Here is a 24,475-nt window from a genome sequence, read left to right on the forward strand (position 1 = left end):
TAAGAACGGAGTCCCAGAGCAGGAGGTGGTGGGCAAGCAAGTGAAGCTTCATCTGCTGCTCCCCATCGCTCTCATTCCCGCTGAACCATCCCCTGCCCCCCAGCCCCGGTCCATGGAAAAACCGTCTTCCTTGAAACTGGTCCCTGGTGCCAAAAAGGCTGGGAAGCACGGCTCTACAGGACCCAGAGGACCCAAGACAGCCTGAAAATTCCAGGTAGATGAATAAGCCACTCCAAGACCTAAACCTCTTATTCAAAAAGCACAGAAAGACGTCTTAGACCCTAGGCTAAGTAACAGCTACTATCTTCCTTTTGCCTTCTGGTACACCAATCCATTTACAGAATAACTGATGTGCTCTGGTAGGTTTGGATAACTACTGTCTTCTCTGCTCTCACTCTTGCTCTTGGAATTTACTAAACTTCTCTGCCCACGCTGGGTGACTCAATTATGGCCTGACTGGTGCTATGATGAAGCTACTGACTGACTTAGCTTCTCTATACCTCTTTCCCTTATCCACAGGATGAACAGACAACTCTCTGGCTTGCACTGCACAAATTCATGCTTCTTCCACTGAGTTGATGGAAAGCTGGATTTGCTTACCCCAAGCTAAGTCCATCCTGTAAGGAATTTCAACCAAGTTCCTGAGGGAAAATGGTCTTCCACCAGAGACCCTAGACTCAGAATAGTAATGTACAGGGTCAGAATTGTTCATTTTCCAACTGAAGAAAATTTGAATGTCTCTTGCCTAACCCTTTCCTTAGAAACATTTTCTTACAAACTTTCTCTTCTCAGCCATCCTGATTTATATTTTGCCCAGTGCTCTGTTGGGCTTCCCTGGTGGTAAAGAATCCGCCTGCAATGCGGGAGACCTGGGTTCGATCCCTGCGTTGGGAAGATGCCCTGGAGAAGAGAAAGGCTACCCACCCGAGTATTCTAGCCTGGAGAATTCCATGGACTCTATAGTCCATGGGGTTGCAAAGGGCTGGACACGACTGAGCGACTTTCACCATTGTTTTCCATACTGTTGCAAATCTGCAACTAAGACCTTTCAGTCCAAGAAGGAGGCCTGGGACCAACGGGTTCATATCTTTCATTTATTTTTTTTCAGATCTTTCATTTTAGAAATAGAGAAAGATACTAAATTTTAAGCCTGAGATTAACAAAGATAGGCTGACCTTGTATAACCAGATTCCTACCCTTGCTTGAGTCTGATTGTAACAGTCTTTTACTGGTCTTTAGTCCTTGCTTCTCTAAGTAGTTTGCTTTCTCTGGGACATCACAGAATAGTGGTGACGGAGGGACTCCAGTCACTCCCCACAGCAGACCCTGCTGAAAGAGCAATCTGGGGCCCTTTAAGGAGACAGGGAGAGAGCTTCATGAACCCAACTATATAGGGTCTTACGAGGCCCTGGCCAGCTGAAGAAGCTACAGAAGTTTTACCCTTTATCTATCTTCCTGATAAAAATTTCTTGGGGTCTATGTCTCAAGGAGGATTTGAGGCAGGTGGTAGATGTGCCCCCCCGAATCAGGGTGAGCAACTGAAGTTCGTTCCCTGGGGACAGAAACTCCTAAATATCAATAGCAGGACAATCGAGAGAGGAGGCTGGACCCTCCCCAGATAAGAGACCACACATTTTCTCAGTCTCAAAGGAGACCTTCCTGAATAGAAAGCTCCTTGGAGGGCAAAAAGGGAGCAATGCTAAGTTACACCTCTTCTCTGGAGTCCATCTTGGCTGACAGATGAGTGTGCACACATGAGATATACCAAATATGGGCTCTGAAGCAGGCAGATCAAAATGACTGGCCAAAGAAAAACAGGAAAAAACGCCCCATAACAGTAACTCAAACTGCCTCAAGGGTGAGACTCAGCGACAGTCTGATCCCCTCAGTGTCAGTACAGCCGCGTTTCCCACCTGTACTTAACTTCTTCCTCTTAATAAATACTTCACTTGTTTCACCTTTCTATCTCTGTGGGAATTCTTTATCTGCAAAGCCAAAGGGCCAGGGCCTCGTCAATGACCACTGGTCTAGTGGCTAGGATTTAACACTATCACTGCTGTGATCCAACCTCAATCTCTGGCTGGGAATCCAAGCCCCACTTCAAGCTGGCCCAGGCCACCCAAGATCAAAAGCATCTGACTTCTTTCCTGGGCCAGGGCATAGCTCTGTGGGAGTGCAGCCAGGTTCTAGCCTACTTCCCCAAATCCGAGCTTCAGAGAGATCCCTGTAGGCATTTAACTCAACCAGCTTCCCTGCTTGGGGCTGTATAAACAATGTCTCAGGTGTTCATCACAACAGCCGAGTAAGGGCTGTAACAGGAGCACCTGTTCACAGAGCAGGGAACAGATGCCCCACAAAGGTGAACAGACTTCTGACTGGCTACGGAATGCTGTAGGTGGTAAGAGCTTCAACGGAATTCTCCTGGCTCCAAAAGGCAGCCCTACTCCCCACACCAAGACCAGGACCCCTCTGGAAAACCCAGCCCTGCTCATCTGGAAACAGCCTCAGTCTGAGGGATCAGGGATCACGTGGCTTACTCATCCCACCACGTGATCTAAAGCAGCTGATCTAGTTTTGCATCTAAGCCCTGGACCAGCCCCGCTGCTGCAGGCTGGGCTAGCAACAACCCCCCCCCCTCCACGAGGCAGGCACCCAGACCAGCTTTGCACTGAGGGGATGTTCCAACTAATCTCTCCACCTTCCATTTCTTTATCTTTAAAACAGAGATAACAGCATCTGCTCTGCCTCCCTCACAAGACTATTCTAGAATTAAATGAGGTAATATGCATGAACATACAATTTTAGAACATTTTGATTCATCATCACCTTAGCAATGGACTCCAAACCTAACCAAACTTGGTATAGATTAGATTTACCGAAAATAGTTTGCAACTATTCAGAAATTCACTGAAATTATAACTTTTAAATAGCCTGCTCTGCATGAGAAATACAAACTCTTAGAGAAAACTCAGTAAATTCCAAATCTGAGGGAGTCTGTCAATTAAAACAACTGTGAGGGAGACTGCTAAATAAATCAAGTCATGGCCCACCTTCCTTTCATTATTTAAAAATGATTTTAAAAGCTCCCAGCTTGAAAGCCAGTAACAGAGGGAATAGAAGCAAGGGGAACAAATCTTCACGGAAACAGAAATCAGAAGCCAGTTGGCAGCGCCATCTACAACTGGCCAGGCCCTAATCACAGGAAGTGTGCAGACTTCCCGAGGGAGCAGACCCCACGCCTTCCCCCACATGCAGACAGACAAGGGCCCAGAGCGCGAAGATGAGAAAGAACTAGCTAGGAAAGGCAAACTGAGGCCTCTCTTGAGTTCATTCCAACGAGTGGTAACTGAGAGAAGAGGGAAGGGGTGTCTGAGCCAGAACAGCTGTTTAGAAGGCTAAGGATCAGTGGAAAGGGCCCTGAATTGTTCCTCGGCCATTCATTTCATTTCAAAGTTAGTCCAGGTTGTCCTATTTTAAGATAACTTTCAACACTGCTATAAAATGTAACTTGTTTAATTGAAAATGTGCAGTAGATGAAAAATGGCAAGGACAGGGCTCAACTGCACAGACTCAGGTGCAACACCGCCCAGCAACGACGGACCCACCCAGAGCATGACTGTGACCCAGTGTGGGGTCAGGACTTCTATCAGGGACAAGTCACTGCCACACACCTCAGTCCCTGCATCAATTTATCCCCAGGAGGTGATGAGCCCTCTCCATTCCTAAAACCATAAACATCATTTCAGAGTAACAGGGACTCAAGTGGAGCTCTATACTTGGGCGTTCTGAAAACTATTTCTGAGGAAAATAATAATGATTTTTCATTTTATCTTCAGGATACACAAATAGCTATTGACTTCTTACTCTGTACCAAGTGTTTCACTTACATTTTATCTCTAATCAGCACCAGTAATCTTCAATGGTAAAATTAACCTCATTTTACAGATAAGGAACAACCAGGCACAGAAAGGCTAAGGTCAGACAGCAGACGTGGGAGCTGCCTGGATACACACCAGGGCCCGCCAGAACCTGTGTACTCTCAGCCACAGCATACCCCAGGCAGGGCACACTGCTTTTAGCAGAGATAGAAACAAACAAGATTCTTTAAATCAGGGGTCCCCAATGCCTGATGATCTGAGGTGGAGCTGATGTAATAATAATAAGGAAGTGCACAATAAATGTAACGCACTTTAATCACCCTCAAACAATCCCCCCTCCTTGCCCACTCCCCTAGTCTATGGCAATGTTGTCTTCCATGAAACCAGTCCCTGGTGCCGAAAAGGATGGGGACCACTGCTTGAAATGACCACTTTACTCTGACTTCTCTGATTTAACAAGAGTATGATTCGCTCTGGCTAAAACCAGAGACTCACTTTTTCTCTTCTCTCCCAGGTGTCGATTACCTTGAAGCTGACACCACCATGGATTAGTAAAGAAAGCAAGGTTCGCTCAGCGCACTGCAGAGACCATCAGGACAAGCATGCTTCCTGCATTTCCCAAACCTTCACCAGAGCAGTTCCGGCCGCGGGAGGCGCAGGCAGCCCTCGGCACTTACGTACTCTCATGGCCCCGCTCGTTGATCTCCTCCTGGAGACTCAGAACGCTGGTGAGGTTGATGATCCTTCTCCGGGGGGTACAAGCGGCTGTCATCTCCTTTCGGGATGCATCCTCCACCATTTCCACATCAGAGTCTTCCCGAGGCCTCTTTCTGCAAGGGAGATGAGGAACTGGCAGGTCAACACTATCTTTAAAGTTTTTAAAGTCAGTCAAATTTTGCCTCGCATTTTGGAGAAGGAAGTAGCTTCTATGTGCCAAATCTGCACATATTGGGGGCGGGGGGACCTCCCCACAAAGGAGCCAGTCAGATCAGTCTGTTCTCCCGGATACTGCTTCTCAGACACCTCTGGGGCCCAAGAAGGGACCACTGGACATGGCTCAGCCCAGAGACCTGCAGGGGCTGGAGCAAGTGTGCCGATCTCGCCACGTCTCATTCATTCAGCCCTCCACCCTCCAGCTGCCCCTCCACCCATCACTGTTGCATAACCCCAACCTCACTCAGCCATGACAAGGCGCCTGCCTTCACCATGCTGGCTGTCCAGTGGCACAAACAGCAACAGGAGAAAGGTCGTTTTAAGTAGCAACAGACGCTGTGACGAAAATAAAACAAGGTAACAGACGGAGGGGAGAAGGAAAGAACTTTAGATTAAATGGACGAAGACGGTCTCTGGTGAGAGGTGACACCTGAGCTGAGACCTGGGTGACAAGAGGTCGGAGAGTTCCTGGGCTGAGGGCCGAGTCCGGCCGAAGCGCCACGAAGGGGAAGAGGGTGATGGGCTGGGGCGCCAGGCTGGCTTCACTCCACGTGGCTTTCAGCAAGGACTGATGCACTCTGGTTCCTGGTTTAAAAAGGTCTCTTTGCTGTGCAGTCAATGGCTCGTAGTGTCACCTACCTTCCCAAGTGATAAATAAAAATGTCACACTTCCCGGCAGGGCTGTTAAGATCATGAACTGAGCTAATGCATGCAAAGTATCTGGCATACAGCGGATGCTCAGTAAGTGTTAGCACCCTTTATTATTCTCTGGAAACAAATCCTTAGAAGTCGTCTTGCTAGACTGACTGGGAGATGAGCAAACCAAAGTCAAGTAACAGGCCCAAGTTCCAGTGGGCATTTAGAGCCCGGGTTTTGGTGGTCAGCCACCAGGTGGACACGTGGCCTTGGGCAAAGGACTTCACCCAGAGCTCCAGGGACACTGCCTGCACACGCTGAGTAAGGAATATGTACCTTACAAATTCCAGTGAGATGTCCTTAAAGCACCCACAGAGTGTACACTGAACACCAAAGAAAATATACAGATGGCCAAGCAGCACATGAAAAGATGCTCAACATAATTATTAGAAAAATGCACACCAAAACTACAGTGAGGTATCATCTCACATCAGTCAGAATGGCAATCATTAAAAAATCTATGAACAATAAATGTTGGCAAGGGTGTGAAGAAAAGGGAAACTTCAACTGTTGATGAGAATGTAAACTGGCACAGACACTGTGGACAACAGTATGGAAGTTTCTTAAAAAACAGAACTACCATGTAACCCGGCAATCCTACTACGCTGAGAAAACTGTAAGTCAAAAAGATGCAAGCACCCCAGTGTTTACTGCAGCACTACTTACAATAGCTAAAACACAGAAACAACCTAAATGACCATCAACAGAGAAATAGACAAAGATGTGGTATGTGTACATATACAGGGAATATTACTCAGCCATAAAAAGAAGTGAAATTGGGTCATTTGTAGAGATATGGATGGCCATAGAGTCTATCATACAGACTGAAGTCAGAAAGAGAAAAACAAATATTGTATATTAATGCACATATGTGGGATCTAGAAAAATAGTACAGATGAACCTATTTACAGGGCAAGAAGAGAGACACAGACATAGAGGACAGATGTGTGGACACAGGAGAAAGAGGAGGGTACGTCTGACATAAACACATTACCATGAGTAAACTAGACAGCTGGTGGGAAGCTGCTAGATAGAACAAGGAGCTCAGCTCAGTGCTGTCACGACCTAGGAGGGTGGGACGGGGGTAGAGACCAAGAGGGAGGGGGTACACGTACACAGTTAGCTGATTCACACTGCTGTACAGCAGAAACTAACAAAGTTATAAAGCAAATATGTTCCAATTAAAAAAATTAAATTGACAAGTCATTGGTTCAGCTGTTCCTCTCTCTCTCTAACTCTCCACCACTAGCCCATGCACTTCAGGTAGTTTCATAATTTAGACTGAGAAACTCTGCTTCTTCTCAAAGGAGTGACAACAGCTTGGAGAAGGATGAAGAATCCTCCAGATATTTTAGGTCCCTGTTCCCAGCCACCTCTGCTGTTGAGGCTTTATTAAAATTCATTATTAAGGATAAATCTGATTTTTTTTCTGATGTGTTTTCAAATAATGTTTGGAATCATGGGCATTTAAGGTATTTCAAAGCCCACTGTGATGGGTGACTCTCAAGCCATGGTCAAAGGCAGACAGTGGACCATCCCACTGGAGGGAGACGGTGAACAGGCAGAGAGAAGGTGCGAGGACTTTGTGACAGTTCAAGTTAGAAGGCAGTTTCATCAAAGAACAAAGGCAGCCAGCTGCCTTCCCCTCGAGCTCACACCTGAGGTTCTCAGGGCTGGAAGAGGGCCCTCTCTTCTCGGCCAGGTCTGCAGTCCTCATTGTTGCGTCGTCCTCTAAGGCCTGACTCCTGGCAGCCACTTCAGCAGGAGCTGGGAGTTCAAGCATCTCCTCATCCTGCTGCCTGGTCCCGCTACTAGAAGCATCTGTCCTGTGCTCTGGGACAACAGCCTGGGGCTGACTGGACAGGGCCTTGCTCACAGGCTGCAGGAAGGCATCGAGCTTCTGTTCCCGGCAGTCTGTGCGGACCATCTGGTGGGCATACACTCTGTCAGCACTTCCGGCAGTGGATGAGGAAGTCACACTCGCAGTGGATTTAACTGCTTCCCCAGAGGGGCCAGTAAGGCCTGGCAGTAAAGTCTGTGCCAAAAAAGAAGACCGTGGGAAGATTCAGACTATGAAGTACAGAAGTACAGGCCCCAAAACAGAGCAGAAGCTAGAACCAGGTATAATTATCACCACAGAATTATTATAGAAGGAATTCTGACCAAAATTTGAAGTATGAAATTAAAAATACACAAATGTAGGGACTTCCTTGGTGTCCAGTGGTTCCCAATGCAGGGGGCCTGGGTTTGATCCCTGGTCAGAGAACTAAGACCCCGCATGCCACACAGCATGGCCAAAAAAGTAATAAAGACAGAAATAGACAATATAAAACCAAAAATTCACCAAAATCCTTACAATTTAAAAATCGGTTTGATATAAAAATATGTATGTAAAGCTCATTTATTTCTGTCCATTTTTTTGTTGCCATAAGAGATTTATTCTGGTAAAATATGCACAACATAGAATTTATTTAACTATGTTCATGTGTACAGTCCTTAAGTACACTGACCATGTTGTGCAACCATCACCTACATCCATCCTCCCAAGTGGAAACTCTCCCCTCGCTTCTGGCAGCCACCCTTCCAACTGTCTTATTTTTAAATATACCCATTTCCTACTTCTGTGCACTGATAAGGCCTGGAAGCAGTGACCACCCAGTAGCTGAGGAACACCCCACCACCTCAACCCCAGATTATAGTTTCTAAATGCCATTCCCCACTAAAATAAAGCAGTTCTTTGGGAAAGTGGCCAATTTCAGGGCATGGACTGGGAAACTATACAGTGAGCCTACAAAAATCCTATCTTATCAGAAACAAGGAAATTATCAAAGATTCAAGCAATTGGGTTAAAAGGACAAGAGCACCAACCTGAAGTGGTTTCTGCTGGTCAAGGATGGAATAATTTAACTACAACTAATCGAATTATGATGCTTGTTAACAGCTATGACTAAATACTGAAAGAGAAAGAAAAATGGAGAGGAAGAAAGGAGAGCAGGAAGGAGAGAGATGAGATAGGGAGAACAAAGTCACTAAACATTACTGGACATTGCTAGGACACCAACCCATTTCCCTGCAAACTGATCACCAAAGGCAAAGAACTCAGCATTTATCCTTTCTTTCTGGCATAAACTATTTCAGGATAACCTAATAACTAAAAAACAAGTGAAAATTATTTGCTACAGAAAAAAACTGGTTTATTAATAAAGAAGAAATGATAAAATCAAGAAAATCATAATCTCACAATCCTAATGAAATACTGGCTCAGGCAACAACCATCAAGGAACGGTGAAACTAATCACTAATGGTGACCTTCATGGTAAAGGAATCAGGCTGTTAGCAGCTGAGACCACTGATGAATCTTATCACAGCGATACTTACTTGCATATGTACTTAACTTCATTTGCCTGTGCAATCCACAGGTGGGTTTGGGGAGGCAAAAACTAACAAAACTACTTTGCAGACAGTTACTTTAAAGTCCTAAAAAGTGAAATACCTCGTCCAACGTGACGGAGCTGGAACAACCCACAAGCACCACCAGGGTTCCCGATTTTCACACCAAACGGCAGCCCAGCAAACCAGGGCTGCTGTTGTCCTGGCCCCAGGAGCGAAGTGCAAGGCCCAAGCTGGGGAGCAGGAGGAAGGCAACCCAGGCCCAAAAAGTGAGGAGCCAGGGTGACCTGATGTTGGCAGGGCAAGAAGGTGTCTGAGTTTGGAGCCCTCTACCCAGAACAGTGCACCGACAGACAGAGGCGGGTCCTCTGATCCAGAAACCCACCTTCCTTCTAAAGACACACCAGTTGGAACCCACAGAGTTATCTCGGGAAATAAAATGGAATCTAACAAATCTGCCTCATGCAGGATAGGACAAGCAGGGAAGTCGAGAGGTTCTTTTCCTGGTAGAGCCACAGTCGCCTCCTGGGACTCTGGTGAACTCCTTCCTCCAGGCCTCTCCTCCCCTTCCCACCAACCAACCAAGGCCCCGGTGCCGGCATTTCCAGATTTCAACTATTCATCAGTGATCAGAGACAGGCCCTCTGTCCAGGCTCCCTCCTCACTCTGCCCAAGTCGCTGTGGGTTTCCATCCGCTTTCCATGAGGCAGCCACGGAGCTCTTCGTAAAATGCAAACCAGATCCTATCCATTACCGTCACATTGAAGTCTACACTCCTTACCTTGCTGATAAAACCCCTTGAACTGACCTGAACTCTGCAGGGAGCGTAGAGCGTCACACATACCCAGCGCTGCTTAACCCCCCTACGCATGCCCATGCCTGGCCAAGCTTTTAAAAACTACTGACACCCAGACCCACCCCCTGAAATAGATTTACTGGTTTGGGGAGGGCCCAGGTAGTTTTTAAACATGGCCCAGGTGATTCCCATCAGGCGGCCAGCATGGAGAACGCTGACAGCATGCTGAGCATTCAGATCCTCAACACCTGTTACCTTGCAGCCCTCCCCCACCACCCGGCAGGCCTGCATCCTCATCCTCTCCTCTGCCAGAAACGCCCTGTGCACGCCTGTCCCTTCTGCCCACCTAATTCCTTCTCGGCCTTGGAGGCCAAGGTTCCACATCCCTTCCCCCACGTCTCCGAGGCTCACGTCCCGCACAAGAGCCCCGTGCCCTCCAAGTCTGCTTTGCTCTCATGTGGGATGTGGACTCTAGCCTTCCTGAAGGGAGGAATCGGTCTCTGCTGCACCCCCAGCACCCAGGGCCCATCAGGGGGCGTCTGTGGGTATCTGGGGAGGGAGCAGCAAAGGGCACTGAGGCTGAGTCGGCAACAACGGATGAAAACCTCCCGGATCAGCAGGGAGGGCTCACGCACACCCCACTGGGGCCCAACAACCTGCAGGCGTGCAGGTCCCCGGGCAGGTGCGGCTGCCCAAGGGCGCTCTGCTCACTGCTGGAGCCCACACCATCCCCCACCGAGGCTCTCTGCAGGCAGGTAACCGTGAGTGCTCTTGGGGAGGCGCTCACCTGCTCGGCCACTTTGCAAGTTTTCAGAGAAGCAGGGCTCACAGAAGCCCACTTCCTGCTGGCAGGACCCAGGGTGACGTAAGGGGGAGGCTCCATGTCCCTAGTCGCGGCATCTGCTATGCCGCTGATGAACCCACCCTCACTACTCGGGGCAGTCACCTCAGAACTGCAACCAGACACTGGACATGGTACTACACCTGCTTATTGTACAGATGGGGAAACTGAGGCCCCAGAGAAGGGGAAAAGTTTATAATCAACGCTCTTAGAACCTGGACAATTGCAGTAAGTTGAATGGTGCCTGGTTCCGGACCAGACATTTTCCACTTGCTGTTCACCAACCACTTACTACTTTCCTGGGATGTGAGGGTGACCAGCTCCATCCTTACTGAGGGAGACGTGGAGGTCAGGGAAAGGCAGTCACACGGTGGTAACAAGGCCTGACTAAAGGCCCTGCCCAGGGCCCTGCCCCTACACTCTGCCCCAGATATGGGGGATCAGCCTCCTCTGAACGTCTCCAGTGGGCAATGCAGCTGAGAGGCGCCCCACTCTGTTTCAGACGGCCCCTGTTCCTAGGAAGGTGGTCTAAGGCCCCCAGAAAGAGGCAGAGAGAGAACTCAGGGCTTACAACTCCAGGCTCAGGGATAACACCATGAACCTTCAGAGTTGGGTTCAAGAAAGGTGCTGAAAGAGAACTATTAAAGGGGGACTCCCCCGATGGTCCCATGGTTAAGACACTAAGTTTCCACTGCAGGGGGCATGGATTTGATCTCTGTTCAGGGAACTAAGATCCTGCGTGCTGCAGGTCAAGGCCAAAAGAAAAAAAGAAAAGTATCAAAGTAAGTCGAAAGTCCCATAAAGCAACAGTGGAATATCTGGGCTCTCCTGTGTGGCAGGGCACGTTTACGGTGGCAAAGGCACGGGAGAAAGAGCTGGGTGAGGCGCCCCCACCTGGGTGAAGTAGGTCCTGGAGGCGTTGGCGCCCAGGAGCCTGCTCTCAATGTGCTGCTGTACCCGCTCCAGGATGCTATCCTCGTGCAGGAAGTGAACCTCGTGCTTCGTGGGGTGCACGTTGACATCCACATTCTGGGGGCTGATTTCTAGACTGGCAGGAAAAAGAAGAATCACGTAACACAGTGAGAAAAGCGGGGAAAATTCACTCACAGTGTATGCGGTGGGCAGGAGACGTGGGGAGGCCAAATGACGCAGTGGTTAAGACTTCAAGGTCAAATCCAAGTGACCATGGTTCAAATGCTGACTCTGCTACTTGACAGCCGAGTCGCTGCAGGTAGGTTACAGCATCTTTCTATGCCTCGATTTCCGTGCCTGTGAACTGGACCTAATACATGTTGGGGATTAAATTCATGTAAAGCACTTTGCATGTACCCGGCACATTTATCATCCATCAGCTGTTATTACCATCACTCTAGAGCTAGTTGAATTTCTCATTCGATAACTCACAGCCAAGGCATTTAACAATTCACTGACCAGCAACCTATTAATATGTCTTCTGTTACCCAAACTTTATAGACCAGAGTGTTTCAATATTCATGTACATAACAACTCGTCAATGACAGGTGTCAGTTTCTGCAAAAATTCCCCAGTCAACAATGTGTTAACTTCTCAGGACTGGTTCTCCCATATGTAACCACGAACCTGTCCCTACTTACTGTTCAGTACTATGTGGAGATAAAAACATATTCAAAAAATAATATATGTGAGAGAACTTTCTAACATTAAAATGTTGCATAAAAGTCAGTTTAAAGGCTGTGCCATCAACTTACTGCCTCAGGTCAAAGCCAGCATCCACCACTACAAGCTCTGCTAACGGAGTGTGGCAGTGTGAGCTGTTGTCGGTAGAGGGCGCTGGACAGACTCGGAGGAGAAAAGGGTTTCTCTGCCAGGTTAAGGCGGGTTCCTCCTGGTTCGGGGCAAGGCGAGGTTCACTTTTGTTTCACTAACATACTGCCTGGCACCAGGGAGGCTCTCGGGGGGATTCTACAGCAGAAGTGAATAAATAAAGGCAAACTGTGCCTTTCACCTGTGAAAAGGGACAGAACACCCTGAGCCAGCGGAATATGGGGTTCACTCTCACTGGGCGAACTAACAAGTCTGTGGCTCTTTCAGAGAGGATGGGTGTACAGAATTTCTCTTCTCTACGAGTCTTGGGTGAGGAATTCAGTACTGCCTTACCTGAGGTACAGGAACGGGTGTGTGCTTTTGGGCAAATACGCTGCATACACCGTTTCTATGGCTTTTCTTAAGGAAGCAGACTCTACCAGACGATCTAGAAAATAAAAGGCAATAAGCTCCTATCTGTCTTAAGGGTGAGGTGACAGGTGCCCACCAATACCATGCCATGACATCAGCTCGGGAAGAACACGGCTGGGGTGACACCCACAACAGTCCCCCTTTACCATCATGATCCCCCAGCATCTCACTGGGGCGTGGGGCTCTCCTCTCACCAGAGCAGCAGCTACAGCCAATTCTGCCTCCCTGCTCCCTTCCTCACCCCTCCCCGGCAGCCCAGGCAGACCACGTGCCCCTGCTCAGAACTTCATTCTGCAAATATACACTCTGGGCTACAAGCAGGGAAACAGAGGCTGGTGAACAGAACTAGTCCCAGCTCCCCGTGGTAAGGACCACTGCTGGAGCCGGCGTGCTGAATGGTGGGGGAGACGGCAGCTACGCTGGCCCAGGGAGCTCCAACACTGGGGTAGCGGAACAGAGACTTAAGGGTAAGTGCATTTCCCAGGCACTTCAGGGGGTACAAATCTCTGACTGCAAGCTGAGAGTAATTTAGGAGATGAGGCAGGCTTGAGAGGGTAGAAAACGACAAAAGCCGGAAAGATAAGCTGGAGGATCTATTTTCGAACAACACGGCTCTCTCTTCTCCCCAGACTCTTGACCTGTTGATGATCTACTGTCCTGTGCTGGTGGAGTGGTGGGTATGTCACATCTTTTTATGTCCAAGGAAAGAGAGGCAGTGATCTTATGAGCAAGGAGACTATTATTCTGAGTGCTCACTACGTCACCCACAGCTGCCACGATGATGTCGCTGTGCTACGTAACCTAACCAAAGGGGCCCTCTGCTGAGGTTTCTGAACTTGAGACACGCTGGAGAAGTGTTCTTTGTCCCTGCCACCCGAGAGAGCCTGCCCAGTGTGTAGATAAGTGAACAACACACATTAAGAGTCTGACCTAACCTCTAAAAAGTCTATAAATAATAAATGCTGGAGAGGGTGTGGAGAAAATGAACCCTCCTCCACTGCTGGTGGGAATGTAAATTGGTACAGCCACTACAGAGAACAGTATAGAGGTTCCTTAAAAAACTAAAAATAGAGTTACCATACGATCCAACATCTGGAGAAAATGAAAACTCCAATTCAAAAAGGTACAAATGCACCCCAAAATTCACAGCTGCAAAGACACGGAAGCAACCCGAATGTCCATGAACAGATGCGAGAACAAAGAAGACGTGGTGTGTATTTCTATAAGCGTTTATGTGCATAGATATATCACAGTGGGAATATTAGCCATGAAAAAAAATGAAATATTGCCATTTGCAGCAACATGGTAAGTGAGATAAGTCAAAGACAAATTATTGGATCACTTTTATGTAGAATATAAAAAATACTACAAATGAACTTATTTACAAAACAGAAACAGACTCACAGACATAGAAAACAAACTTATGGATACCAATGGAAAAAGGGGGGAGGATAAATTAGGAGCATGGGATTAACCAATACACACCACTGTATGTTAAACAGACAACAAAGATTTACTGTATAGCACAGGGAACTATATTCAATATATTGCAATAACCTATAATGGAAAGAATCTGAAAATATATATACATAAGTGTATAACTGATTCACTTTGCTGTATACCTAAAACTAATACAATACTGTAAATCAACTATACTTCAATTAAAAAAAGGAAAAAACACTGCCTGCACCTAAAATACCCCCTCCCTATGCCCCGCTGTGCGATTTCCAACAGTGGGTCTTGATGTAAGAAGAGAACAAAGGTCTGCCCGGGCCTGCTGGTAAGGCTCCGAGGCCAGCAGGGAGGAGGCTGGACTGGCTCACAGGGCTGGGATGCCCTCCCCTGGGCATCCTCTCAGAGGCAAGAACCAGACTCCGCAACTGTCAGCCAACCCTGAGCACGTGTGAGAGGACTGAGGAGACTCCGGGCAGAAGCCGTAACTACCTCCTAATTAAGCCACATTTCTGCATAAGGTTTCCCTGCGTGTAATCAAGCCTGTGGGTAAGAAATTCCTCCATGGCCCCTTAAAGTTCCCTGTGGAGAGATTTCTCCACATAGCTCTTTCTCACTTACGGTTGATGAAGAGTAAGAAGATGCACTTCTTCACCGAATAGTTTGCATTGGATATGTAGCCACTCATTTTGAAGGCAAGGGTTTTATCCTCACATTCAACTTCTATCAATTCTCTGGTTGGAAAAAAGAGAAATTTTGATGCTTTTCCAACAACTGGAAAATTCAAACACTCTAAAGAATCAGAGTTGGAAAAATCAGTGCTTCTTCCCATAAAATGATCCCAGAGACTTGGTTCATTAAGATCCTCCAGGCCCACGCTCCATCTGTCTATCCAACCTCTCATCCACCTATCTAGCCATCCATTCACCCACCTAGCCAGTATTTTCAAGCATTTATATGTCAATCGTCACTGTCACTGTTGGGACATGGCAAATCAAGTTCTGAGACGTTATTTTGCTGAAACTTTTATGTATCTTAGTAACTCAGTCCCAAAGATGAGATTCCAAAGAATCATCTCTGTTGAAAATCTCTTACTTTGCTGATGGGGAACATGACAGGCTCCTGTGTGGTGCCCCCTAGAGTGTGTTTATGGGAGCAGGGGCACCTATTAAGATGAAACAAGGTCCCCCCATGAGCCACACTCACTTCTGCCTGAGGGCCTCTCAAGTGCTAGTCCCTCCAGCTGCAAAGTTCCCTCTGCTGGTGTGGCTTCCCAGGTGGCGCTAGTGGTAAAGAACCTGCCTGCCAAAGCAGGACACGTAAGAGACCCGGGTTCAATCCCTGGGTCAGGAAGATCCCCTGGAGTAGGAATGGCAACCCACTCCAGTATTCTTGCCTGGAGAATCCTGTGGACAGAGAAGCCCCGAGGGCTACAGTCCATGGGCTCGCACGGAGTCGGACACGACTGAAGCGACTTGGCACAAACACGGGCTAGTTAATTCCTCCTTACCCACTGCATGTAGGGGTCACCTCCTCAAAGAGCCTTCCATGACAATCCCTCTCCCTGACCTCAGGAGACGCCCCACCTTATACTCTCCTTTAAGCCATCGAGCACAGTCACTAATGAATGGAGTAAGTATTTCCTCTGTCTTTTCAGTTACAGTGTGAGTAGTCTGAGGGCAAGAATCCTTCCTGCTTTATTCCCTCCTCCCCATCTCTACCCCACGGCACAGTGGCCAGCAAGAGGCAGAAGCTCATTACACACTTGCTGGAAGGATGGCTGACGCTCCACAGGCAGTGGTGTGCGCTCCAAGTCTGCACAGAGAACAGCTTCCCATGCCTCCCACACAGCGAACCAGCAGGCCCTCTCTCCCCAAAAAAGAGGCTGGTTTCCTGGAAACCTGTTTGGGGAGCTGCTCCTCCATGGGGTTTCCAATCTCTTATACTCTCTAAGAGTTTCATAACAACTAATTCTGAACCTTAGAATCTAGCCAAAGAGCTCTTAAAAGTTTCACTGGGGGAAAAAAAAAAAGTTTCACTGGGTCTTAAAATTTGGTCAACAGAACTCTCTGTTTGCTCTGGGAGCACAACTGGAAAAATAATTCTTTAACACTTGATTAGTAAAAAAAAAAAGGGGGCAATTAAAAGCAAATTGACTGTCCTCTAGTTAGGAACCTGGTTTGGTCCAAAGAGTGAGTAATCTGTCCTTTGGAGTAAAAAACTGAGTTCTGGGACCATTGCTCCTGCTTTTAAGATTGCTGGAAAAGGTGAAGTCGGGGGCTGTCTCGTTCATCCGTGTACCTCCAGCTTCTGGGGCCTGCCTGGCACACAGAAGGCGCTTAGTATCTTCCCCTCAGATTATGACACAGACACTTTGGGCTTTGCAAAGCCCTGAGATTAAGTTACGGATGTGTATTGGAAACAGTGGCCTTCACGCATCGAGGGGAGTGCCGTGAGAAATCTAGAATACAAGCACTTTTCCCGCTGAGGCTTTGACCATGAAGATCTAGCGACACGACACTGCTCGCCACCAGACAGGGACGTCTTCAGGGGCAGAACATTCTACTTGTCTTTACATCTTTACCTTCTGGCACAAAGCCCAGAATATGGGAGGCAATAAATAAATGTTGAGTGGTAATAAATGCAATCCAAGGGACAATTATGAAAATATAAGGACAAGCGGGAACAACGGAGGATAGAATTCTTTTACACCAGAGATGTTCTGAAGACAGAGATCTAGAGAGAACAAACAGTTTGCAGCCAGACCACCTAGGAGATGACGTACACCCAAGAAGCACTGATTACACGAAATAATCTGAAGCACGACAAGCCTGAAGCATAAAAACAAGCCTGTACTTGGTTAAAGAAAACTCTTAAGGCAAGTGTAAACAGATTCCAAAATAATGTGATAAAGCACAGAAGATTTTTAAAAATGCAAGTTATCAGCATACCGGCTAACAGCATTTCCAAAGATGGAGCGAATGTTGTCCACAGTCGTGGCATTTGGCAGGGTCCTGACGTCGGCTACCGTTTCACCTTGCTGATAAACAGAACAGAGCTGACTGAAATACCATAATCTTATCTCCACAGACAACTATTTAAAAAAAAAAAAAAAAACAAGCCTTCTTCTTTTATAGTATGTAACCATCCTTTATAAATTAAGAACTTACTTTTTTAACTGAGAAACCAATCCCTGAATTGTGTATTGCATACCTAGCAAGAGAAAAAACAAAATAGTAAAAAAGAGAAGCCAAACGCACCATATGAGAAAGAGCCCCCTTGTAGTTAAATCAGTGGAGTTAACTGATCTAAACAAAGATACAGACAAACAAAAATATCTTCAAATATCATATTTTGCCCACATGAAAATAAACCAGCAGAGACTGCATGAAGATCTCATTGCTAAATGTGGCAGAAATGAACAAAAAACAGGTTTCCCTTTTGCTTCCATGCATTGCTGACTAGGCTCGAGGGTATTTCAACACAATCTCCTCCTTGCCTAGTTTTATCTTCAAACTCAAAAGATCTGAGTGGCCTCAAAAACTTCTTGAGAATGTAGCCTGAACACCCCCTGTACTGTTCTTCTCTCTCAGAGACCCTAACACAGTCCCCTCTCAACCCGTGTCTTTCTCCCCACGAGATCCTGCTTCAGGATCTCCCAGCCTTTTCTCCACTGGCTACCATTTACCCCTCCTCCCTCCATGGGCCCCAGGAACTGAAGGATTGTGCCTAGCAAAACGCACTTATTCAGTAACAGTTCACTTACCGCACATAGAAGCAAAACAGTCAATCAGAATGCGTCTATTTCCAGGAGCTAATTAACATTCTGATACTGATTCATATGACTCCAGGGGAAAAAGCAAAGAAACCTGATGTGTAAGTTCATTCCACTCTATTAATAAAATGGACTTTATCTAACAAAGTTCATTCTACTTTATTAGAGGCAAATGTTTTATTGATTTTAGATTTGGTAGCAATACTGAGAAATAACACACCTCTGTTGCAACTCAAGGACTCGCAGGCTCAAAAAGCCATGCTGGGGCCACTGTACTAGCAGGTTAAGTCAATCCTGGACACGATGCTGTTTTCACCTGCCCTGGGTCCCTTCTCCCTCTGTTAACAGCCCCTACTCTTTCCCCCACCACCTCTCCCCCTTCCACTTGTATATCCTTTCTCAGAATACCAATTGAGACGTCATCTCCCCACCAATGTGGGCACACAACAGGGGGACCCAGGCTATGCCAATCAGATGCACTCTCCCAGAAGACGCTCTTGAGCAGACTCAGGAGAGGAATGGAGAGAGTTGGGGCACAGACACTAAACCCCTGAAGCCACCTTGCTTCTTGACCTCTTCAAGAAGGAGCTGTCTACACTTTCTTCTACTTTCTGAGTCACTCCTAGCCTTTCAATAAATATCTTTTGGACCCAGGTTAGCTACAGTCTGTTTTGCCTGCCACCAAAGACCCTTCACAGATACAGAAAACAACTGCTCTCTCCTGGGGACGTGACAGAAAACCCAGAATTAGCTTTCTCCTTGCCCACAGTTTTATTTTCACAAACTCAAAAGATCTGAGCTGTCTTAAAGACATCTTGAGAATGTAGCTTCAACATCTCCTGCACTGTTGTTCTCTTTCAGAGAGAGAGGGAGAGAGAATAATCTTGAGCTAACCTTTGACCAGAAACAATTTATGGGCTAGTATTGCTGCTTACCATCTAGCTCTGCAACTCTTCTCCGTTTCTAAGCACCAGAACACATTTCTCTGGTGACAGAATGATTCAGAGACCCACACCCAGATTGTGGACTGTACCTGCCAACAACTTCCAAAATTTTCCCATATTCTTCGCTTGGGTTTTTTAAAGCTTTCCTCCTCGTGGATACGTTGTAAAAAAGGTCCTCCACCTGAACAGAAGGTTGATGTTTCTTGTAAATTCACAGAAGTATATGGAAATACAGCATGGTCTTAAGGCAGAGAATCCAACTATGTTTACCACCAGCACAGTTCTAAGCGTTAGAAGACAGGGCAGGAGATGGGGCTGCCTTAACAAAAGCAAGCAAGCATATTTTCCTGCCTCCTACTTAACTCATTAACTTCTCAGATAGGCACTGAGGTCCACCTCCATGTCAGGCTCTTTGCCTTGTGCTGGGAATAAGACAACAAATAAAATATACAGTCCTGCCCAAAACGGCACAGGATTTAGTGGGGGAAAGATAAACTTATAAACCGTTGTGACACCACATGGCATGAAACTTTCACAAACTAGAAATAATTATTAGATCTTTTGGGGGTTCTTAGAAATCACACTGTGGTCCCAGGGACAAGATCCCGCTTAATGTGAGATGCAAAGTATATTTCTTCATTGCTGTGCCCCCGACCTGCCTCATCAAGCCCAGGGCTTGGAGCCTTCAAGCAGATGTGCTCTGGCTGGGGCTGGGGGTGTGGGCGTGGGATGTGTAACGTGATAGCGGGGTGATTTATGGGATCCTGGAAGAGAAATACACCAAACGTGGCACCACAGAAATAAGGCAGCTTAACAGCCTTTCTCCTGATTAATGACACAATTGTGTTACTCAAGTGCCCTTTGAATGAGTGGTCAAATATTCCTCATGCCATCCTTTGATAGAGGAGCAAAGTAAGATGAACGGCCATTAAATGACTTGCCTCTGGACACACTGCCGCTGAGTGGCAAGGTTAGGATTCTGGACTTGTCTTCTGGACTCAAGTTTAAGGTTCTTTCAATGGCAGCTACCCTGCCACTGATGTCTGCCATCTCAACAGAAGAATCTCCCAGCCTCTTAAAAAAAAGGAGGCGAAAAAAAAAAGAGGCTGTGGGCAGGCTGCCATGTCACAAAAATCAATCATCACTTCTCTTTCTTACAGGGTGATATCTTGAGGCCTCTATTAACTGGTAAATATTCACTGTATCAATCCTTTGAGAACTCGGAGACAATTCTGCCTTTTATTTCAGTATTTACACAAAGCTCTTTCCCAACAACGTCACCTCCCGTGTACCATTCTTACCGTGATCTGGGTCCCTTGGTTGCCTGCACACGGTTTAGGAGGCGCTTTCAGCTTTCCATCTGAGTAATGAGCTCTATCAGAAAATATAAGAGATACTGACAGCTAATACAGAAAAGATACTTCTCCAAAGACTAAAAAAGTAAGTCACACCAACAACGGATTAAAATATAACCATGTTATATGCTGTCTGAGTTGCCAGCTTCCTCCCTTTTTCTACTTCCATAACCATCATAAACGGGTGCCAAAGAAGGGGAGAAAGACCCCTACTTTTCTGTTTGTTTACCAACTACTGCATTTTTAGTTTCTGAGTTCTGGGCTACAAACAAAAGTTCTGACACTGCCTAAGATGACAGTAACATTTTTTTCAATAATTCTGCAATCATTTATTGAAGGGCTATCATGTACCAGGCCTGTAAACACCCTGAAATAGAGACAGGCCTTGGGAGGTTCTTGATTTAATGAGGGGACAGAGTGTTCCCTGAAGTGTGGAACAAGGTGCCAAGTGGTCCAGAGAAGGAAAACATTGAGCCTGGGGTGGGTGGGAGGAAGTGTCGCAGAAGAGATGATGCTTCACCTGGGCCCTAGACTGGTATCTTCTCAAGCGGAGAGGGCAGGGAAGTCCATCCAGGAAGGGAAAAGACAGACAAAAGCACAGAAGCTTTAGAACACGTAGCAGCGCGGCTGTGGGGAGAGGCTGGGAAGATGGACTGAGCACGTGGGGAGGGCACGAGCTGCTATGACGAAGACTCTGGATTTCATCCTGCCACACAGGGGGAGTTGTGAGAGGTCCTAAGCAGGGGCATGAGACTCCAGAGGCAAAGAAACGGAGCCTGCCCCCAGGCCATTTCAGAAGACATTCACTCACAAGCACCTCCCCTGTTTGTGAGGAGAGATTCTAATCATATCAGCCCAGCCAGGCCCTAGGCTGTTGCAATCTGCATCTAGACAACACCCTGCAGCACCAAGCGCTGCAGACTAGCTCCATCGTCCATGACGGCACACACTCATCTGCGGAAGAGGGCTGAGGAACAGACAGAACTGCCCTCTCTTGAAGCTGTTTTCTGTATAAACTAACAGTCAGTATGGTAAGAAAAAAATTCTCCTTTTTGGCAGGAATTAGATATGAATACCCATCTTTCACTAGTAATGGCCAATGGTTATGAGAGCAAAGGTATGATTTTGATTCCTTGAATCCCCTTCTTGTTCTGTGCCAGCACAAGAGACAGCCAGTGGGCACCTGTGGGAAGGAATCCACAGGGGCATTCACGTGTGGCCGGGGATCAGAGGCAGCTAAGGAGTCACAATCCTCAGGCACCCCAGCCACAGCCGCGGAATCAGGCCAAAGCCACACCCTGCTGAAGGGCCAAGGGGCAGAGTGACATCACAGCTCCCACCCACTCAGCCCTCCTCGTGTAACAGACACAGCGCCAGGCACTTGTAATCTGTTACAGCGGACCTTTCACAAGTTCATGAAGTAAGATTATTACTTACAACCACCCCTTTGGATTACATAATCCAAAGGGAGGAAAGAAAATGTACCCAAGATCTAGGCAAAAAAATACAACATTCGTGTTTAGACAGGATTACTTTGAGTTGCAGGCCAAAAGCATGTTTCGGGATGAATCTATTCGCTGAGCAGAGGACAGCACTATACCTGTATGCACACTTCCCGTCAGCTGTTTTGGTTGTAATGGTGACGTGAGCCACGTGGCTTATGCTGGCCAAAGCCTAAAGGAGGAAAGGACATGGAGTGAAAGAAAAGCCCACTCCCGGGTCACCCCCACCTCGCATTAAGGGAGAAGTTACCTAAATTGCCTCTTCTGTTTTGTATCAACAAATGGCAACAAAGAGCACTCTGCTCACTCATTTGATGACATGTTAAAAAAAAGGAAGCTATCAAACTGAATCTGCAGCATAATTACTAGAACAAGAGAGGAAAAAAATACATACATACAAAAGTTCTGAAAGAAAACACAACCAAGAATTAATGTGAACAGCAATTGTGTTCAGGTGTAGAGTTATAGGCATATTTAGTATTCTCAATGACTTGTCTTCTAACAATTTTAAAGCCTGCCTTCAGAAATGGGATAATGGAAACACTCCAAATTGATAGTGTTGTAAACTGTATTCAAAACTGTTTTCTGTAAGCAATTTAATGTTTAGAAATAAAAATTTTAAATTATGCAATTAAGATGAAACAAAATTTTTTTTTTAATGGCCATTTTCCCCCCTGAAAATCCAGATCGATTCACTGGCCCTGTGGAACCTATATCTCCTTTCACAGGACATCACAGCATAAAAAAACACAGCCTAAGCACTGTGATATGTGACAACATCTGAGCAGACAGTAAATACAGCAGTGGCAGCTTTAGTTCATTAACAAGGACCACGGCTCAGGCTCAGAGATTAACAGGTCCTAGCTGGATTTCCCTGGTTGATTGTGATAAGCTAATTTTCACTCAGTTCAGTCTGACTCTTTGCAACCCCAAGGACTACAGCCCACCAGGCTCCTCTATCCACCGGATTCTCCAGGCAAGAAAACTGGAGTAGGTTGCCATTCCCTTCTCGAGAATCTTCCTGACCCAGGGATCAAACCCAGGTCTCCTGCATTGCAGGCAGATTCTTTACCATCTGAGCTATAGAGAAGTCCTAATTTTCATTATTAAATATGTAAATGATTTTGAGACTTGACTTTTTTTAATGATTTTGAGATTTTGATAAGGAAGGACATCCAAAACTACAACACTACCCAACACCGTGAAGAACGCAAGCCACTGGCAGATGATCCAGCTGCTTCAGGGGCCTTTGTACAGGCACTGCGGGAAGAGGATAACAACACGGACTCTGGAGTCAAGCTGCCAGGGCTCAGTTCCCCATTCTGCCACTTCCCAGCTGTGCACTCCAGCCACACTGAAGTCTGAATGTCGGTTTCCCAGTATGACAAACAGGGTTACAATAACAGAACCTACTCTTTCAGAGTTGTCAAGTGTGAAAGGGTTAATACATACAAAGGGCTGAGAACCACGAATGGCACATAGCAACCTCTCAGTAAATCTTCCCTGTTTAGTCACAACCCCAAACATAGCCTACAACTGGGCTAAGGCTACAGAAGGCCCGAGGCTTAGGAACTGACTCGGGAAGTTGCAAAGTCAGAATGAAACTGCTTTGCCAGGGCCAACCTGAGACCTACGTGAAGTCAGGGGACCCTCAAGGCTCACAGGCTGATGCCAATCCTTCCTGCAACAACCTGGGGCTCACTGTGAGCCGGAGGGTGCTTCAGGCCACCTGGGTTTGATCTGCATTGTGGCAACTGGGTCATAAAAAACTGCTTTTTAATTAAAAAGAAAAAAATCAAAGTAAAAATACATTCACATGATAAAAAATTTTTAAACTAGAAAAAGGCCTAAAATGAAAAATAGTTGGCTTCATTCCCTTCCCTTCCCTCTCATCCCCCCAAATAACTACCCCCAAACAGTTTCTCTGGTACCTCAAAGCCCCCAGAATACAGCCAGAACACTGCCCGGCCAACACCTGGATTTTAGCACAGTGATAGCCATGTCCCCTGACCTCCAGAACTGTAAGATAACAAATGTGTGTTGTTTTAAACCACTAAGATTGTGGTCATTTGGGGGAGCAGCAATAGGAAGCTAATACAAGTTACAGGAAATGTATGTATATTTTTACTCACAAACATTGTATCTATAAACTTATCCTAAGAAAATTAACTGAACAAAACACACTGTACATGTGAATATTCACCAGAGCATTAGGCATGAAAAAAATGGCAAAGAGCATAAACGTTCAACAGAAAACCTTTAAACAGACTACAGTACATATAAGTAATAGAACAGTATGTAGCCATTATAATTCACGTAGTCCTACATATACTCAATGATATCTTTATATCCACAGAGTATTGTCATAAAAATATAAGCTATTTTAGTCTTAAAAGTATTTTTATCCATTTTCTATATCATATGTCCCCATGATATGCCATATAATTTCATTTATAGATACTTCAGAATATAACTTAAAAGATTAGGACTCAAAAAATAAAAACCCCATGAAACTTTTTATATCAAGAAAATTAACAGTAATTTCTCAATAAAATCAAATAATCAATCTGAGTTCAATTATCTGTCTCAAAAAAATTTTAGTTTGTGCAAATCAAGATCCAGGTAAGATCCACACGTTGAGGCTGGCTCATATGCCTCTTAAATCCCCCTAACCTGTGATTCTTGCTCCCTTCCTTGCC

General features: G+C 46.3%; 1 protein-coding gene across 2 annotated transcripts in view; it reads right to left on the reverse strand.

Annotated features, from left to right (window-relative positions):
- The window catches only part of MLH1 (mutL homolog 1), an 83,570-nt gene that overhangs the window by 53,571 nt on the left and 5,524 nt on the right, over positions 1-24,475 (reverse strand). For both annotated transcript variants that reach the window (XM_043885724.1, XM_043885725.1), the window contains exons 4-13: positions 21,875-21,948; positions 20,221-20,293; positions 19,009-19,100; positions 17,371-17,413; positions 17,152-17,240; positions 14,822-14,934; positions 12,671-12,764; positions 11,429-11,582; positions 7,166-7,542; positions 4,560-4,708 (exon numbers count right to left, since the gene is read on the reverse strand). In XM_043885724.1, coding sequence (XP_043741659.1) covers positions 4,560-4,708; positions 7,166-7,542; positions 11,429-11,582; positions 12,671-12,764; positions 14,822-14,934; positions 17,152-17,240; positions 17,371-17,413; positions 19,009-19,100; positions 20,221-20,293; positions 21,875-21,948 — 1,258 coding nt within the window. The remainder of the gene's footprint in view (positions 1-4,559; positions 4,709-7,165; positions 7,543-11,428; positions 11,583-12,670; positions 12,765-14,821; positions 14,935-17,151; positions 17,241-17,370; positions 17,414-19,008; positions 19,101-20,220; positions 20,294-21,874; positions 21,949-24,475) is intronic.

This window comes from Cervus elaphus, chromosome 24 (genome assembly GCF_910594005.1).
Source record: "Cervus elaphus chromosome 24, mCerEla1.1, whole genome shotgun sequence".
In the NCBI taxonomy this organism is placed as follows: Eukaryota; Metazoa; Chordata; class Mammalia; order Artiodactyla; family Cervidae; genus Cervus; species Cervus elaphus.